Below are 20,309 nucleotides of genomic sequence, written 5' to 3'. Positions count from 1 at the left end.
TATGGTTAGTCAGAAATACTATAAACAAACAGTAGACTATAAACAGTTTCATAGCTATGGTTAGTCAGAAATACTATAAACAAGCCGTAGACTATATACAGTTTCATAGCTATGGTTAGTCAGAAATACTATAAACAAACAGTAGACTATAAACAGTTTCATAGCTATGGTTAGTCAGAAATACTCATAAACAAGCCGTAGACTATATAGAGTTTCATAGCTATGGTTAGTCAGAAATACTCATAAACAAACAGTAGACTATAAACAGTTTCATAGCTATGGTTAGTCAGAAATACTGTAAACAAACAGTAGACTATAAACAGTTTCATAGCTATGGTTAGTCAGAAATACTGTAAACAAACAGTAGACTATAAACAGTTTCATAGCTATGGTTAGTCAGAAATACTGTAAACAAGCCGTAGACTATAAACAGTTTCATAGCTATGGTTAGTCAGAAATACTATAAACAAACAGTAGACTATAAACAGTTTCATAGCTATGGTTAGTCAGAAATACTGTAAACAAACAGTAGACTATAAACAGTTTCATAGCTATGGTTAGTCAGAAATACTCATAAACAAGCCGTAGACTATATACAGTTTCATAGCTATGGTTAGTCAGAAATACTCATAAAGAAACAGTAGACTATAAACAGTTTCATAGCTATGGTTAGTCAGAAATACTATAAACAAACAGTAGACTATAAACAGTTTCATAGCTATGGTTAGTCAGAAATACTGTAAACAAACAGTAGACTATAAACAGTTTCATAGCTATGGTTAGTCAGAAATACTGTAAACAAGCCGTAGACTATAAACAGTTTCATAGCTATGGTTAGTCAGAAATACTATAAACAAACAGTAGACTATAAACAGTTTCATAGCTATGGTTAGTCAGAAATACTCATAAAGAAACAGTAGACTATAAACAGTTTCATAGCTATGGTTAGTCAGAAATACTCATAAACAAGCCGTAGACTATATACAGTTTCATAGCTATGGTTAGTCAGAAATACTCATAAAGAAACAGTAGACTATAAACAGTTTCATAGCTATGGTTAGTCAGAAATACTCATAAACAAACAGTAGACTATAAACAGTTTCATAGCTATGGTTAGTCAGAAATACCCATTAACAAACCGTAGACTATAAACAGTTTCATAGCTATGGTTAGTCAGAAATACTCATAAATAAGCCGTAACCTATAAACAGTTTCATAGCTATGGTTAGTCAGAAATACTCATAAAGAAACAGTAGACTATAAACAGTTTCATAGCTATGGTTAGTCAGAAATACTCATAAACAAGCCGTAGACTATAAACAGTTTCATAGCTATGGTTAGTCAGAAATACTCATAAACAAGCCGTACACTATATACAGTTTCATAGCTATGGTTAGTCAGAAATACCCATAAACAAGCCGTAGGCTATATACAGTTTCATAGCTATGGTTAGTCAGAAATACTCATAAACAAACAGTAGACTATATACAGTTTCATAGCTATGGTTAGTCAGAAATACTCATAAACAAGCTGTAGAATATATACAGTTTCATAGCTATGGTTAGTCAGAAATACTCATAAACAAACAGTAGACTATATACAGTTTCATAGCTATGGTTAGTCAGAAATACTATAAACAAACAGTAGACTATAAACAGTTTCATAGCTATGGTTAGTCAGAAATACTATAAACAAACAGTAGACTATAAACAGTTTCATAGCTATGGTTAGTCAGAAATACTATAAACAAACAGTAGACTATATACAGTTTCATAGCTATGGTTAGTCAGAAATACTCATAAACAAGCCGTACACTATATACAGTTTCATAGCTATGGTTAGTCAGAAATACTCATAAACAAGCCGTACACTATATACAGTTTCATAGCTATGGTTAGTCAGAAATACTCATAAACAAGCCGTACACTATATACAGTTTCATAGCTATGGTTAGTCAGAAATACTCATAAACAAGCCGTACACTATATACAGTTTCATAGCTATGGTTAGTCAGAAATACTCATAAACAAGCCGTACACTATATACAGTTTCATAGCTATGGTTAGTCAGAAATACTCATAAACAAGCCGTACACTATATACAGTTTCATAGCTATGGTTAGTCAGAAATACTCATAAACAAGCCGTACACTATATACAGTTTCATAGCTATGGTTAGTCAGAAATACTCATAAACAAGCCGTAGACTATATACAGTTCCATAGCTATGGTTAGTCAGAAATAGTCATAAACAAGCCGTAGACTATAAACAGTTTTAAGCTATGGTTAGTCAGAAATACTGTAAACAAACAGTAGACTATAAACAGTTTCATAGCTATGGTTAGTCAGAAATACTCATAAACAAACAGTAGACTATATACAGTTTCATAGCTATGGTTAGTCAGAAATACTCATAAACAAGCCGTAGACTATATACAGTTTCATAGCTATGGTTAGTCAGAAATACTATAAACAAGCCGTAGACTATATACAGTTTCATAGCTATGGTTAGTCAGAAATACTCATAAACAAGCCGTACACTATATACAGTTTCATAGCTATGGTTAGTCAGAAATACTCATAAACAAGCCGTAGACTATATACAGTTTCATAGCTATGGTTAGTCAGAAATACTCATAAACAAGCCGTAGGCTATATACAGTTTTATAGCTATGGTTAGTCAGAAATACTCATAAACAAGCCGTACACTATATACAGTTTCATAGCTATGGTTAGTCAGAAATACTCATAAACAAGCCGTACACTATATACAGTTTCATAGCTATGGTTAGTCAGAAATACTCATAAACAAGCCGTACACTATATACAGTTTTATAGCTATGGTTAGTCAGAAATACTCATAAACAAGCCGTACACTATATACAGTTTCATAGCTATGGTTAGTCAGAAATACTCATAAACAAGCCGTACACTATATACAGTTTCATAGCTATGGTTAGTCAGAAATACTCATAAACAAGCCGTAGACTATATACAGTTTCATAGCTATGGTTAGTCAGAAATACTCATAAACAAGCCGTAGACTATATACAGTTTCATAGCTATGGTTAGTCAGAAATACTCATAAACAAGCCGTAGACTATATACAGTTGCATAGCTATGGTTAGTCAGAAATACTCATAAACAAGCCGTACACTATATACAGTTTCATAGCTATGGTTAGTCAGAAATACTCATAAACAAGCCGTACACTATATACAGTTTCATAGCTATGGTTAGTCAGAAATACTCATAAACAAGCCGTAGATTATATACAGTTTCATAGCTATGGTTAGTCAGAAATACTATAAACAAACAGTAGACTATAAACAGTTTCATAGCTATGGTTAGTCAGAAATACTATAAACAAGCCGTAGACTATATACAGTTTCATAGCTATGGTTAGTCAGAAATACTCATAAACAAGCCGTAGACTATATACAGTTTCATAGCTATGGTTAGTCAGAAATACTGTAAACAAACAGTAGACTATAAACAGTTTCATAGCTATGGTTAGTCAGAAATACCCATTAACAAGCCGTACACTATATACAGTTTCATAGCTATGGTTAACCAGTACTCATAAACATGCTGTAGACTATATACAGTTTCATAGCTATGGTTAGTCAGAAATACTATAAACAAGCCGTAGACTATATACAGTTTCATAGCTATGGTTAGTCAGAAATACTCATAAACAAGCCGTAGACTATAAACAGTTTCATAGCTATGGTTAGTCAGAAATACTATAAACAAACAGTAGACTATAAACAGTTTCATAGCTATGGTTAGTCAGAAATACTATAACAAGCCGTAGACTATATACAGTTTCATAGCTATGGTTAGTCAGAAATACTATAAACAAACAGTAGACTATAAACAGTTTCATAGCTATGGTTAGTCAGAAATACTATAAACAAACAGTAGACTATAAACAGTTTCATAGCTATGGTTAGTCAGAAATACTATAACAAGCCGTAGACTATATACAGTTTCATAGCTATGGTTAGTCAGAAATACTCATAAACAAGCCGTAGACTATAAACAGTTTCATAGCTACGGTTAGTCAGAAATACTATAAACAAGCCGTAGACTATATACAGTTTCATAGCTATGGTTAGTCAGAAATACTATAAACAAACAGTAGACTATAAACAGTTTCATAGCTACGGTTAGTCAGAAATACTATAAACAAACAGTAGGCTATATGCAGTTTCATAGCTATGGTTAGTCAGAAATACTCATAAACAAGCCGTAGACTATAAACAGTTTCATAGCTACGGTTAGTCAGAAATACTGTAAACAAACAGTAGGCTATATGCAGTTTCATAGCTATGGTTAGTCAGAAATACTCATAAACAAACAGTAGACTATAAACAGTTTCATAGCTACGGTTAGTCAGAAATACTATAAACAAGCCGTAGACTATATACAGTTTCATAGCTATGGTTAGTCAGAAATACTATAAACAAACAGTAGACTATAAACAGTTTCATAGCTACGGTTAGTCAGAAATACTATAAACAAGCCGTAGACTATATACAGTTTCATAGCTATGGTTAGTCAGAAATACTATAAACAAACAGTAGACTATAAACAGTTTCATAGCTACGGTTAGTCAGAAATACTATAAACAAGCCGTAGACTATATACAGTTTCATAGCTATGGTTAGTCAGAAATACTATAAACAAACAGTAGACTATAAACAGTTTCATAGCTACGGTTAGTCAGAAATACTATAAACAAACAGTAGGCTATATGCAGTTTCATAGCTATGGTTAGTCAGAAATACTATAAACAAACAGTAGGCTATATACAGTTTCATAGCTATGGTTAGTAAAAAATACTCATAAACAAGCCGTAGACTATCTACAGTTTCATAGCTATGGTTAGTCAGAAATACTATAAACAAACAGTAGGCTATATACAGTTTCATAGCTATGGTTAGTCAGAAATACTCATAAACAAGCCGTAGACTATATACAGTTTCATAGCTATGGTTAGTCAGAAATACTCATAAACAAGCCGTAGACTATAAACAGTTTCATAGCTATGGTTAGTCAGAAATACTGTAAACAAACAGTAGACTATAAACAGTTTTATAGCTATGGTTAGTCAGAAATACTCATAAACAAGCCGTAGACTATATACAGTTTTATAGCTATGGTTAGTCAGAAATACTGTAAACAAACAGTAGACTATAAACAGTTTCATAGCTATGGTTAGTCAGAAATACTGTAAACAAACAGTAGACTATATACAGTTTTATAGCTATGGTTAGTCAGAAATACTGTAAACAAACAGTAGACTATAAACAGTTTCATAGCTATGGTTAGTCAGAAATACTATAAACAAACAGTAGACTATAAACAGTTTCATAGCTATGGTTTGTCAGAAATACCCATTAACAAGCCGTAGACTATATACAGTTTCATAACTATGGTTAGTCAGAAATACTGATAAACAAGCCGTAGACTATATACAGTTTCATAGCTATGGTTAGTCAGAAATACTATAAAAAAGCCGTAGACTATATACAGTTTCATAGCTATGGTTAGTCAGAAATACTATAAACAAACAGTAGACTATAAACAGTTTCATAGCTACGGTTAGTCAGAAATACTATAAACAAGCCGTAGACTATATACAGTTTCATAGCTATGGTTAGTCAGAAATACTATAAACAAACAGTAGACTATAAACAGTTCCATAGCTATGGTTAGTCAGAAATACTATAAACAAACAGTAGACTATATACAGTTCCATAGCTATAGTTAGTCAGAAATACTCATAAACAAGCCATAGACTATATACAGTTTCATAGCTATGGTTAGTCAGAAATACTCATAAACAAACAGTAGACTATATACAGTTTCATAGCTATGGTTAGTCAGAAATACTCATAAACAAGCCGTAGACTATATACAGTTTCATAGCTATGGTTAGTCAGAAATACTCATAAACAAACAGTAGACTATAAACAGTTTCATAGCTATGGTTAGTCAGAAATACTCATAAACAAGCCGTAGACTATATACAGTTTCATAGCTATGGTTAGTCAGAAATACTATAAACAAACAGTAGACTATAAACAGTTTCATAGCTATGGTTAGTCAGAAATACTATAAACAAACAGTAGACTATAAACAGTTTCATAGCTATGGTTAGTCAGAAATACTAAAAACAAACAGTAGACTATAAACAGTTTCATAGCTATGGTTAGTCAGAAATACCCATTAACAAGCCGTAGACTATATACAGTTTCATAGCTATGGTTAGTCAGAAATACTCATAAACAAGCCGTAGACTATATACAGTTTCATAGCTATGGTTAGTCAGAAATACTATAAACAAACAGTAGACTATAAACAGTTTCATAGCTACGGTTAGTCAGAAATACTATAAACAAGCCGTAGACTATATACAGTTTCATAGCTATGGTTAGTCAGAAATACCCATAAACAAGCCGTAGACTATATACAGTTTCATAGCTATGGTTAGTCAGAAATACTCATAAACAAGCCGTAGACTATATACAGTTTCATAGCTATGGTTAGTCAGAAATACTCATAAACAAGCCGTAGACTATATACAGTTTCATAGCTATGGTTAGTCAGAAATACTATAAACAAACAGTAGACTATATACAGTTTTATAGCTATGGTTAGTCAGAAATACTCATAAACAAGCCGTAGACTATATACAGTTTCATAGCTATGGTTAGTCAGAAATACTCATAAACAAGCCGTAGACTATATACAGTTTTATAGCTATGGTTAGTCAGAAATACTATAAACAAACAGTAGACTATAAACAGTTTCATAGCTATGGTTAGTCAGAAATACTATAACAAGCCGTAGACTATATACAGTTTTATAGCTATGGTTAGTCAGAAATACTATAAACAAGCCGTAGACTATAAACAGTTTCATAGCTATGGTTAGTCAGAAATACTATAAACAAGCCGTCGACTATATACAGTTTCATAGCTGTGGTTAGTCAGAAATACTCATAAACAAGCCGTAGACTATATACAGTTTCATAGCTATGGTTAGTCAGAAATACTGTAAACAAACAGTAGACTATAAACAGTTTCATAGCTATGGTTAGTCAGAAATACCCATTAACAAGCCGTACACTATATACAGTTTCATAGCTATGGTTAGTCAGAAATACTCATAAACAAACAGTAGACTATATACAGTTTCATAGCTATGGTTAGTCAGAAATACTCATAAACAAGCCGTAGGCTATATACAGTTTTATAGCTATGGTTAGTCAGAAATACTCATAAACAAGCCGTAGACTATATACAGTTTCATAACTATGGTTAGTCAGAAATACTCATAAACAAGCCGTAGACTATATACAGTTTTATAGCTATGGTTAGGCAGAAATACTCATAAACAAGCCGTAGACTATATACAGTTTCATAGCTATGGTTAGTCAGAAATACTCATAAACAAGCCGTAGACTATAAACAGTTTCATAGCTATGGTTAGTCAGAAATACTGTAAACAAACAGTAGACTATAAACAGTTTCATAGCTATGGTTAGTCAGAAATACTGTAAACAAACAGTAGACTATAAACAGTTTCATAGCTATGGTTAGTCAGAAATACTATAAACAAGCCGTAGACTATAAACAGTTTTATAGCTATGGTTAGTCAGAAATACTCATAAACAAGCCGTAGACTATAAACAGTTTCATAGCTATGGTTAGTCAGAAATACTATAAACAAACAGTAGACTATAAACAGTTTCATAGCTATGGTTAGTCAGAAATACTGTAAACAAACAGTAGACTATAAACAGTTTCATAGCTATGGTTAGTCAGAAATACTGTAAACAAACAGTAGACTATAAACAGTTTTATAGCTATGGTTAGTCAGAAATACTCATAAACAAGCCGTAGACTATAAACAGTTTCATAGCTATGGTTAGTCAGAAATACTATAAACAAACAGTAGACTATAAACAGTTTCATAGCTATGGTTAGTCAGAAATACTATAAACAAGCCGTAGACTATATACAGTTTCATAGCTATGGTTAGTCAGAAATACTCATAAACAAGCCGTAGACTATATACAGTTTCATAGCTATGGTTAGTCAGAAATACTCATAAACAAGCCGTAGACTATAAACAGTTTCATAGCTATGGTTAGTCAGAAATACTGTAAACAAACAGTAGACTATATACAGTTTTATAGCTATGGTTAGTCAGAAATACTCATAAACAAGCCGTAGACTATATACAGTTTCATAGCTATGGTTAGTCAGAAATACTATAAACAAGCCGTAGACTATATACAGTTTCATAGCTATGGTTAGTCAGAAATACTCATAAACAAGCCGTAGACTATAAACAGTTTCATAGCTATGGTTAGTCAGAAATACTATAAACAAACAGTAGACTATAAACAGTTTCATAGCTATGGTTAGTCAGAAATACTCATAAACAAGCCGTACACTATATACAGTTTCATAGCTATGGTTAGTCAGAAATACTCATAAACAAGCCGTAGACTATATACAGTTTCATAGCTATGGTTAGTCAGAAATACTCATAAACAAGCCGTAGACTATAAACAGTTTCATAGCTATGGTTAGTCAGAAATACTATAAACAAGCCGTAGACTATATACAGTTTCATAGCTATGGTTAGTCAGAAATACTCATAAACAAGCCGTAGACTATATACAGTTTCATAGCTATGGTTAGTCAGAAATACTATAAACAAACAGTAGACTATAAACAGTTTCATAGCTACGGTTAGTCAGAAATACTCATAAATAAGCCGTAGACTATAAACAGTTTCATAGCTATGGTTTGTCAGAAATACTCATAAACAAGCCGTAGACTATATACAGTTTCATAGCTATGGTTAGTCAGAAATACTCATAAACAAACAGTAGACTATAAACAGTTTCATAGCTATGGTTTGTCAGAAATACTCATAAACAAGCCGTAGACTATAAACAGTTTCATAGCTATGGTTAGTCAGAAATACTCATAAACAAGCCGTAGACTATAAACAGTTTCATAGCTATGGTTAGTCAGAAATACTCATAAACAAGCCGTAGACTATATACAGTTTCATAGCTATGGTTAGTCAGAAATACTCATAAACAAGCCGTAGACTATATACAGTTTCATAGCTATGGTTAGTCAGAAATACTCATAAACAAGCCGTAGACTATAAACAGTTTCATAGCTATGGTTAGTCAGAAATACTATAAACAAACAGTAGACTATATACAGTTTCATAGCTTTGGTTAGTCAGAAATACTCATAAACAAGCCGTAGACTATAAACAGTTTCATAGCTATGGTTAGTCAGAAATACTCATAAACAAGCCGTAGGCTATATACAGTTTTATAGCTATGGTTAGTCAGAAATACTGTAAACAAACAGTAGACTATAAACAGTTTCATAGCTATGGTTAGTCAGAAATACTCATAAACAAGCCGTAGACTATAAACAGTTTCATAGCTATGGTTAGTCAGAAATACTCATAAACAAGCCGTACACTATATACAGTTTCATAGCTACGGTTAGTCAGAAATACTATAACAAGCCGTAGACTATATACAGTTTCATAGCTATGGTTAGTCAGAAATACTATAAACAAGCCGTAGACTATAAACAGTTTCATAGCTACGGTTAGTCAGAAATACTATAACAAGCCGTAGACTATATACAGTTTCATAGCTATGGTTAGTCAGAAATACTCATAAACAAGCCGTAGACTATATACAGTTTCATAGCTATGGTTAGTCAGAAATACTCATAAACAAGCCGTAGACTATAAACAGTTTCATAGCTATGGTTAGTCAGAAATACTCAACAAGCCGTAGACTATATACAGTTTCATAGCTATGGTTAGTCAGAAATACTCATAAACAAGCCGTACACTATATACAGTTTCATCAGGAGAGATATATGTTAAGTAATTATTCAAGAGATCTTTATATGTTGATATACAATCAATATCGAGTACAAGAATTTTCCTCCGGAGGTAGGTCTATACGTAACTAGCTTGTTTATATTTCTTAGAATATGATTAGAAAACACAGCTTCACTGAGTACAATTAAATTGGCATTATAACTGGTTAGAGTACGTCTATATTGTATCGACATTTATCTGTTCAATCACAATTACTGAACATGAACATCCACAGGCAATTGAACTTGAATCAAAGGTTGTAAAATCATAACATCTTCGTAAAATTATAATTCTAAAAAGCAATACGTTTGTAAGTCAAACATACCGTGTGTCGATATTATGAATGATTGTCTGCATAATTACTTTGAATCTGACAAAGAATTTATTTTTAAGTTAAATATACTCGGGGACAACCCTTACCATGGTTATCTAGATATGTTTGTAACACCGCTTTGCTATATACGTACAGATTTGTGAAAACTTTGAGTAATTTCGAGGAGGTGCTAATACAGTATTATCGATATCAAAACAACTTAGGATGGCGTATTAGAGATTTTCTGACAAAAAAAACAACAAAAACAAAATACAAAATGTATATTCTTTTCTTTTAATAAAGACTTTGTGGTGCTTCATCAGTTCATTTATAAACTGTTTGCAAAATGGATTTACGTACACCTTACCTTATAAAGTACGGTAAGGTCAATGTCCAAATATAGACACACTGAAATGTATGACACGTGAGCCCTATATCACATGATACTGACAGTGACCTGTCTATACCGCCTTTTTGTAAACCCCATGTTAAACATATATCATTAATTGCTTCTCCGTATTTTGTATAATGTATCTTATACCAATAGCGAAAGTATTGGACTCTTGCCTACCATTCTACCATTCTAGACTAATAGGTTCAGACGCCATATTTCGACTTGCATCAAGTAAACCTTAACACGATGACATGTGCGATTGTTTTAAACAATAAGGACGGTGTTTATGGCAATGTCACGGCCATTCTTTAGTGGAATGTTGCTGAAATGTTCTGTCGAGACTTAAAAGTCATATCTACCGGTCTAGTTTAAAAACACCGGAAGGGATCCGGAAACCTTGAATTTGGAATAATAATTCCCACACGAAAACCATTTGTTCATGTTTTCCCCTAGTTTATGGAATTGTATGTGTTGGAACTATTGTTTCTTTATAATGCTGGTATTCATTTTTTTTAATGTTGTTGTTGCAACCCTGATTTCGAATGCAAATTTCTACTTCAATGGTAACAGTTCCCTTCACCCAAGGAGGCTTCATACCAATTTTCATTAAAGATCGAAATTCCTTCATCAAAATAGGACATAATTACCTGAGTCTAATGAGTCACTTCATCAATAGAAGATGCAGGTCGAAATCACTACAGTTGAAAGGAGATTTTACAGACTATTTTCATATTAGTGTCCTCACTTCTACTATACAGAACCTCTTTTATTGTAGAATAACTCATATTTATTGTACTGTTTTGGGGAAAATGGCAAAAGTTCACCTCACTGGTCCCGAGGAGTAACCTTTGCCATGCGTATCTATATGTTTTTAACATCGCTTTGCTATATACGTACTGGTTTGTGAAAACCTTCTAGGAATTCATAGCAGGTGCTAATATAGTTTTATCGACACACAAATATAAACTCAAGATGACGTATTAGAGAGATTTCTGACAAAAAAACAAAAACAAAATACATTCTTTGGTTATCAATGACTTTTTGGTGATGTATCAGGTCATTTGTGAACTGTTTACAAAATGGTTTTACGTACACCTTACCAAATAAAGTATGGTAAGCACAATGTCCAAATATCGACACACTGAAATGTATGACACGTGATCCCTATATCACATGATACTGACAGTGGCCTGTCTATACCGCCTTTTTGTAAACCCCATGTTAAACATATATCATTAATTGCTTCTCCGAATTTTGTATAATGTATCTTATGAGTTGAGTTATTTGAAGTAAATATAGACAAATACAGGGAAAGGTTGTTGACATTCATCAACGAAACTCTAACAAAACAACCAAAGGGCCACTGATACGGATATTCTTATGATATTATGTTGTGACCTCGCATAGAATTACCACATCAAAAAATCAAGACACCGTGACTGAGTCCAGACTATTTTGATATTGGTAGATACGTCTCACAATACAGCCGTACGTACCAAACCAATAGCGAAATATTGGACTCTTGCCTCCCATTCTACCATTCTAGACTCATAGGTTCAAACGATTTATTGAGGATACTATACGAAATTTTCGACTTGCATCAAGTAAACCTTAACACGACGACATGTGCGGTTGTTTTAAAGCCACACATTCCGCCCTGAACTATTTTGTTTGCTATATTGCTCGCTGACGCTGTAATCTTATGGATAGTGTAGCTAAGTTTGGTTGGATGTGCCTATTAACGTCCTGTCTACAATAAGGACGGTGTTTAGGACAATGTCACGGCAATTCTTTAGTGGAATCTCGCTGAAATGTTCTGTCGAGACTAAAAAGTCATGTCTACCGGTCTAGTTTAAAAACACCGGAAGGGATCCGGAAACCTTGAATTTGGAATTATAATCCCCACACGAATCCATACATTTGTTCATGTTTTCCCCTAGTTTATGGAATTTTTCATTATAATGTTGGTATTTTTTTTTACAAAAAAAATCATGTTGTTGTTTTTGCAATCCTGATTTCGAATGCAAATTTCGTCGAAAGAAAATGATAACCGATCTTTTCAGTTGAGCCAGATCCCTCGCCCATAGACGGTAGACTCTACTTCAATGGTATACAGTCCGCTTCACATGAAAGATCAAAATTACTTCATCAAAATAGGACATAACTACCTGAGTCTAATGAGTCTACTTCATCAATGGAAGATGCAGGTCGAAATCACTACAGTTGAAAGGAGATGTTACAGACTGTTTTTATATTAGTCTCCACACTTCTACTATACAGAACCTCTTTTATTGTAGAATAACTCATATTTATTGTACTGTTTTGGGGAAAATGGCAAAAGTTCACCTCACTGGTCCCGAGGAGTAACCTTTGTCATGGTTATCTATATGTTTTTAACATCGCTTTGCTATATACGTACTGGTTTGTGAAAACAAGTTCATAATTCATAGCTGGTGCTAATTTAGTTTTATCGACACACAAATATAAACTCAAGATGACGTATTAGAGAGATTTCTGACAAAAAACAAAAACAAAATATTATCTTCAGATACCAAAGAATTTATCAGGTCTGTGCCGCCGCGGCTTCCGTAGTAGTCTCGCGATTATCTCCCTTTGAAGAACTCTCAATATTGACAATGTTGTTTACTACGGTTGATGCATACTTCGTGTAAAGAAAAAGATGTTGTATGTAACTTGCAGCCACCACGGTGTAAGTACTTTCAGTTATCAGAACTTATATAAGTAATATAAGTGGTTTTTGTTCATTTATGACTGTTATTTCTTACAAAGTACGATTATTTCAACAGTTGTGAAACCTCTGCGCTCGTACCACGTGGTGTCACTATACGATGTGCAGACGGAGCTATGACTCTCAGTTGTGAACTTTTAATAACAATGCTGCTATTTGAATTGAAGATTTATTGATGCCAATCATTGTTGAACATTGAAACTACGACAGTTATTAAGATTTATGGAATTTTCGTGGTCGAAGGAATCGTCAGTTTGTCAAAATTTTCAATGTATGGAAGCTCATAGTTACCATATAACTGACAATGCTAAAATTGCTATACATGTAAATTCAATTTTTTACGCGTATTCTTACGTTTCTTTGTTTCTGTTTATTACAGACTTTTACCATTTTTCAACATTTTTCAACACCTTTCAACACCAAAACACTACAACTATATGTAAAACAAACTAGTTGGAAATAAAGGATGTTGTACGAGGTAAACTGGCTGTACATTGTTTATGGGACAGCACAGTAAAAGTACCTAATCGGCTGAAGTTGAGATCCAGCTACGATTTCAACAGGCAACGAGACAACGTCTACGTCAAGGACACAGACATCGGTCTACGCCTACACGAATTCATACAGCATGGACGACCACACAGACAACACACATCAAGTAACGGAGCTCAGTGAGGCAACACACACCAGTCAGCCTAGGGTAAGGACGTTAACTCCCAAGGCTAAGGAACTGTACGAGGATGCAGTCCAAAGTCACAACAAATATTATGAGGATATGTGGATAGAATTAGATTCCCATCTTCGGCGTGTAAAAGGTGAAGGTAGGAAATTAGATCTCAATTCCCTGATCGACCTTGAGAGAAACATACGGAAATGTACTGGTAGCCTTGATAAACTCCAATCCAGTTTCTTCGATTATCTGAAACGCAAAAACACAGAAGAGAGCCTTGAACTTCTTGATAACCAGAGTTTGAGATGGCACAGTCATACGTTAGTCATAGATCAATCTATTAAGGAATTAGGCACGTGTATGGAGCGGGCAGAGAAGCAAAAGTCAATTGAGCCTGCATTATCTTCGAGACAATCCAGTGCTGGGTCTAGTTCGAAAAATTCAAGTGTGATTTCTGTCATCGCTAGAAAAAAGGCAAAGGCTGAGGCACAGAAGGCACGCCTGCAATATGCTGAACAAGAGGCGGCCCTAAAGAAGAGACAGGCAAGGCTTGAACTGGAAAGTGCTCGAGCTAGCGCAGCAGCCAAACTGGAGAAAGCCGACCTAGAAGCCGATCTTGACCTACTTACACAAAAGAAGGAGGTCGCTGCTGCGGAAGCGGAAGCGGAAGCCCTTGAGGACTCGGAGGAGTTTAACCTAACTCATAACCACGATAGGATAAAGGCTATTCCGAAATTTGACACGCAGCAACGAACAAGAGCCTATGTCGAAGAAACAGTATTTCATGATCATAGTGCTGAACTCCCGGTGACAGCAGACCCACACTTGCATTTACCTATGAATCCAAATGCACCTGTTTTTACTACGGCAACCAATACGGACACAGGTATAGCTATGGACCTCACCCGTTTTCTGTTGAAGAAGGATCTTCTTCTCTCAAGGTTAACAAATTTTGATGACAGACCAGAGTCATACCAAACCTGGAAATCAAGCTTTAAGTCAATCATGGCAGATCTTAACGTCACCCCAAGAGATGAGATGGATTTGCTTGAGAAATGGTGTGGACCCGAATCTAAACGACATGTCGTAAGTCTCAAAGCTTCAAACTTCGGATTCCCAGAAAGAGGACTTTTGAGAGTATGGGAGCGTCTTGACGAACGGTTTGGGGCACCAGAGATGATAGAAGCTTCACTTAGACAGAGGTTAGCGAGCTTTCCTAAGCTTACACCAAGAGACACCAAGAAACTGTTTGATCTATCAGATTTAGCATCCGAAATTGAATCACTCAAGGAGGATAGCCAATATAAGTCTCTTTTAGGATACTTCGACTCATCGACAGGAGTCTCGCCAATTGTGTCCAAACTTCCACATAACCTACAAGAGAGATGGACCAATGCTGCAATAAAGTTTACAAAAACACACCATGTCGCATTTCCTCCATTCAGTTTCTTCTCTGATTTTTTGAGAGATCTAAGTAAAGTGAAAAACAATCCCAGTTTCACATATGACCAACCTAATGGAAGCAAGAATGATAAGACTGTACAAAGGAATCCTCAAGAGAGAAAGAACATCTCAGTCAGGAAAACCAACGCTGATAGCATACAAAACAGTGACAGAAACAGAAAGACTTGTTTTCTACACAACGTTAGTTCCCACACTCTAAACAAATGTAGGGCCTTCCTTACCATGTCGATGGAGGAGAGGAAGAAGTTGTTGCGGGATAAGAAGGTCTGCTTCCGGTGCTGTGAATCGACGTCACACATCAGTCGCAACTGTGATGTGAAACAACCTTGTAGCGAATGTAATAGTGAAAGGCACTGCACAGCACTCCATCTTGAGCATCAGTCAAATTCAGGCTCCTTAGAGTACGGCGAGGAGCCTGCATCACTGGTATTTAAATCTCCTGTCCAAGTTAACTGCACGCAGATCTGTGGCAATAAGTTCAAAGGGAAATCATGTGCCAAAATTGTTCTTGTTGACGCGTTCCATCAAGACCGACCCACAGACCGCATAAGACTTTATGCTATGATTGACGACCAGAGCAACATGTCACTGGCCAAATCACAATTATTTGACCAACTTGGCATTAAAGGAAAACAACACAACTACGTGTTATCTTCGGTGTCCGGGGTTTCGAAGACCACAGGCAGAAACTCGACTAAGGTTATCGTTGAACCTGTAGACAGGTCTATAAGTCTTGACATTCCCATCCTGTTAGAATGTGACCGCGTCCCTGAAATTCGCGATGAAATACCTACTCCTGAGGTAGCCGAAAACTACGCCCATCTCAGAGACGTTGCCAAGTGTATTCCTCCTATTGACAACACTGCTCACATTTTGATGCTTATTGGAAGGGACGTAATTAGAGCTCATCATGTTTTGGACCAGAGAATAGGACCATCAAACACGCCATATGCCCAGAAACTCCCTCTCGGTTGGGTCATAATCGGAGAGACTTGCTTAGGAAGGACTCGCATTCCAGAACTAGTAAATGTTTGTAAAACCAATTTCCTAGCAGATGGCCGACCATCACTCTTCAAACCCTGTCCGAACGAATTTGAGTGCATCTACGATGCGAACAGGTCCTTAAAGGAGCTTGATGTATTAGGAAAACATGTGTTCCATCGTACAAAGGAGGATGAGAAAGTCAGTATGTCACAGGAAGACCGAAGGTTTCTCGGCATCATGAAAGAAGAGCTTGTGAAAGGTAATGATGGTAAATGGATAGCTCCACTGCCATTCCGCGATCCACGACCAAGATTGGCTAACAACCGAACACAAGCTGTTAAACGAGCAAGAACCCTGGATACCAGTCTCCGAAAGAACCCCGTGAAGCGACAGCACTTCGTAGACTTCATGGAAAAGATATTCAGTAGTGGCCACGCCGAGTTAGCGCCGGCGCTTAAGGACAGCGAAGAATGTTGGTATTTACCAATTTTCGGTGTATACCACCCGCGGAAACCGGAGCAACTTAGAGCAGTGTTTGACTCCTCGGCAAGGCACAATGGAGTTTCATTGAACGATGTCCTCATGTCTGGTCCAGACCTTGCAAATAGCTTGCTTGGAGTGCTGATGCGGTTCCGAAGGGAGTCGGTGGCTATAGTAGGAGACATTGAGCAAATGTTTTATTGCTTTCAAGTAAGGGAAGACCACAGGAACTACTTAAGGTTCTTATGGTACAAGGACAACAATCCGGAAAATGAGTTGGTGGAATATCGCATGTGCGTCCACGTCTTCGGAAACAGTCCTTCTCCTGCCATTGCCACCTTAGGACTTCGAAAGTCAGCCGAAGGAAATGATGATGACGTTTCCGACTTTGTCACTAATGACTTCTACGTGGATGACGGGCTTACCTCATTACCAACTGTCGACGAAGCTGTTGACCTTATGAAAAGAACACAGCATGCACTTCACCAAGGAGGGAAACTACGCTTACACAAAATTGCCTCTAATAGTGATGAAGTTATGAACTCTTTTCCTGCAGACGACCTTGCAAAAGGTGTTAAGGATCTCGATTTAGGATGTGAACCACTGCCTATTCAGTGTAGCTTGGGAGTCAGTTGGAGTTTGGAAACCGACTCGTTTCTTTATCAAGTCCCAACAGAAGCTAAACCATACACGCGCAGGGGCATACTGTCAACTGTCAACGGGATCTTCGACCCGTTAGGATTTTTGGCTCCAGTAGTAATCGATGGGAAACACTTTTTGAGATCTCTTATTCATGGAACCAAAGATTGGGATGAACCTCTCCCCGCAGAACATCGCATACAATGGGAACTCTGGAGAGACTCTCTTGAACACCTACAACATGTTCGTATACCTCGGACCTACGCACAGTTTTCATTCAAACTATCTATTGACAGTACCGTCCATGTCTTCTCTGATGCCTCCGAGAAAGCTATCGCTGCAGTAAGTTATCTACATACAAAGGATGGAAACGGAAAACAAGATATTGGATTCATTCTTGGCAAGGCTAAGGTAGCCCCCCTCCATGGCCATACGATACCGAGACTGGAATTGTGTGCTGCAGTATTGGCCGTGGACATAGCAGAGACAGTATCTGACCACTTACATATCCCTCTTGAGAAATTTCGATTCCACACCGATAGCAAAGTTGTACTTGGTTACATATACAACAAAACAAGGAGGTTTTATACATATGTAGCCAATAGGGTAGAACGCATTATACACGTGACGGACGCAGATCAATGGTCGTATGTGCAAACAGATAGAAATCCAGCAGATGAAGGGACAAGATCAGTACCCGCCCAGGCTATTCAAGACAGCATGTGGCTCAATGGACCTACTCGTCTTACTACGATTAATGATATGACATCAGAGCATGTGTTTGATCTGCATGAACCAGAAGATGACAAAGAGGTAAGGCCCCAGGTTCAAAGTCTAAAGACAGACGTCAAACAGTCACCACTTGGTTCTCATCGCTTCGCAAGATTTTCTACTTGGAGGACCCTTATCAGGGCTATTATGACACTGACGCATGTTGCACAGTCCATTGTCAGCAAGTCCGAGTGTAGGGGTTGGCATATTTGCAGTAAGGACAGAAGTGTTGCTGCTTACCACAAGGCTGAACAATTCGTGGTTAAGGAGGTGCAAAAAGAGGCATATCCGGAAGAACTAGACAGTCTCGAACGCGATCAACTTCTTCCAAACGGAAGTTCGATTCTGTCACTGAACGCATTTTTGGATCAGGATGGAATTCTACGAGTAGGCGGACGCCTAAATCAAAGCCATGTTCAACAGAATGAAATGAATCCAATCATCATCCCTGGGAAGCATCATGTCGCATTACTTCTCGTGAGACTATTTCATGAACAGGTTAAACACCAAGGGCGAAATTTCACAGAAGGAGCCGTGAGGACAGCCGGATATTGGATAACGGGCTGTAAGCGCTTGGTATCAACGGTCTTGCATGCGTGCGTGAAATGTCGTAAACTTCGAGGGAAATTGGAGCACCAATTGATGGCAGACATACCTTCCGACCGACTTCAACCTGGCCCACCATTCACCAACGTCGGTGTGGACACATTCGGTCCTTGGCAGATTGTTAGCAGGCGTACTCGTGGTGGTTCAGCCCAAGCAAAACGCTGGGCAATTATGTTCACATGCCTCACCACCAGGGCTATCCACATAGAGGTGGTAGAAGAATTGAGTTCGTCGTCTTTTATTAATGCCTTCAGAAGGTTTACCGCTGTGAGGGGCCATGTAAAACAGATCCGATCAGATCGTGGCACTAATTTCATTGGCGCGGTGGATGATCTGCAGATTAACGCCTTTAAGGTTGAGGAAGAAGCAGTGAAGACATTCCTATACGACCGCGGAACTACCTGGCTTTTCAACCCACCGCACGCATCACATATGGGCGGGGCTTGGGAAAGGATGATAGGTGTCTCACGTCGCGTTCTTGAGTCAATGCTGACAACAGTGATGGACACTAATTTGACTCACGAAGTACTCGTTACCTTCCTAGCTGAGGTTTGCGCGATCGTTAACGCCAGGCCACTAGTACCCGTGTCTTCAGATCCGGAGGATCCATTTCCAATCAGTCCGGCTGCACTTCTGACACAGAAACCAGACTCCATCATCGAACCATTTGTGCCTCTTGATAATTCTAGTTTGCACAAGGCGCAGTGGAAAAGAGTGAAGGTTCTAGCCGACACATTTTGGAAGCGCTGGAGAGCCCAATACCTCCATACTCTACAACCTCGACGGAAATGGAATGACAAGCGCAAGAATATCGCGATAGGGGATATTGTGCTACTTAGGGACAAGGAGGTATCAAGGAACAACTGGCCATTGGGTTATGTCGCAAGGGTCTTCCCAAGCAATGACGGTTTAGTTCGAACGGCAGAGGTCAAGATTACTTCCGGACAAGGAAAGCCTGTGTTATATGTACGACCGATCAACGAACTGATCTTACTTCTTGGAGACAACAAAGGCTGAATGTGACATAGAAAATGTATTATGTGGTACTCGGTAGTGTTGTCTAGTGACATCAGGCGAGGAGTGTGCCGCCGCGGCTTCCGTAGTAGTCTCGCGATTATCTCCCTTTGAAGAACTCTCAATATTGACAATGTTGTTTACTACGGTTGATGCATACTTCGTGTAAAGAAAAAGATGTTGTATGTAACTTGCAGCCACCACGGTGTAAGTACTTTCAGTTATCAGAACTTATATAAGTAATATAAGTGGTTTTTGTTCATTTATGACTGTTATTT

General features: G+C 37.0%; 1 protein-coding gene across 1 annotated transcript; it reads left to right on the top strand.

Moving 5' to 3' along the window:
• The first annotated feature begins 14,031 nt into the window (after window positions 1-14,031).
• On the top strand, window positions 14,032-20,034 carry LOC117321278. Its single transcript, XM_033875755.1, has one exon. It carries the CDS (start codon window positions 14,032-14,034, stop codon window positions 20,032-20,034), a length of 6,003 nt encoding a protein of 2,000 aa, XP_033731646.1.
• The last annotated feature ends 275 nt before the right edge of the window (window positions 20,035-20,309 follow it).

The sequence above is a fragment of the Pecten maximus genome, unplaced genomic scaffold (assembly GCF_902652985.1).
Source record: "Pecten maximus unplaced genomic scaffold, xPecMax1.1, whole genome shotgun sequence".
Lineage (NCBI taxonomy): Eukaryota > Metazoa > Mollusca > Bivalvia > Pectinida > Pectinidae > Pecten > Pecten maximus.
Note: the sequence above shows the minus strand (reverse complement) of the source record. Positions and strands in the feature narration are given on the sequence as shown.

Coding starts and splice junctions, on each gene's coding strand:
- LOC117321278 (XM_033875755.1), top strand. CDS start 14,032: ATGGACGACCACACAGACAACACACATCAAGTAACGGAGCTCAGTGAG.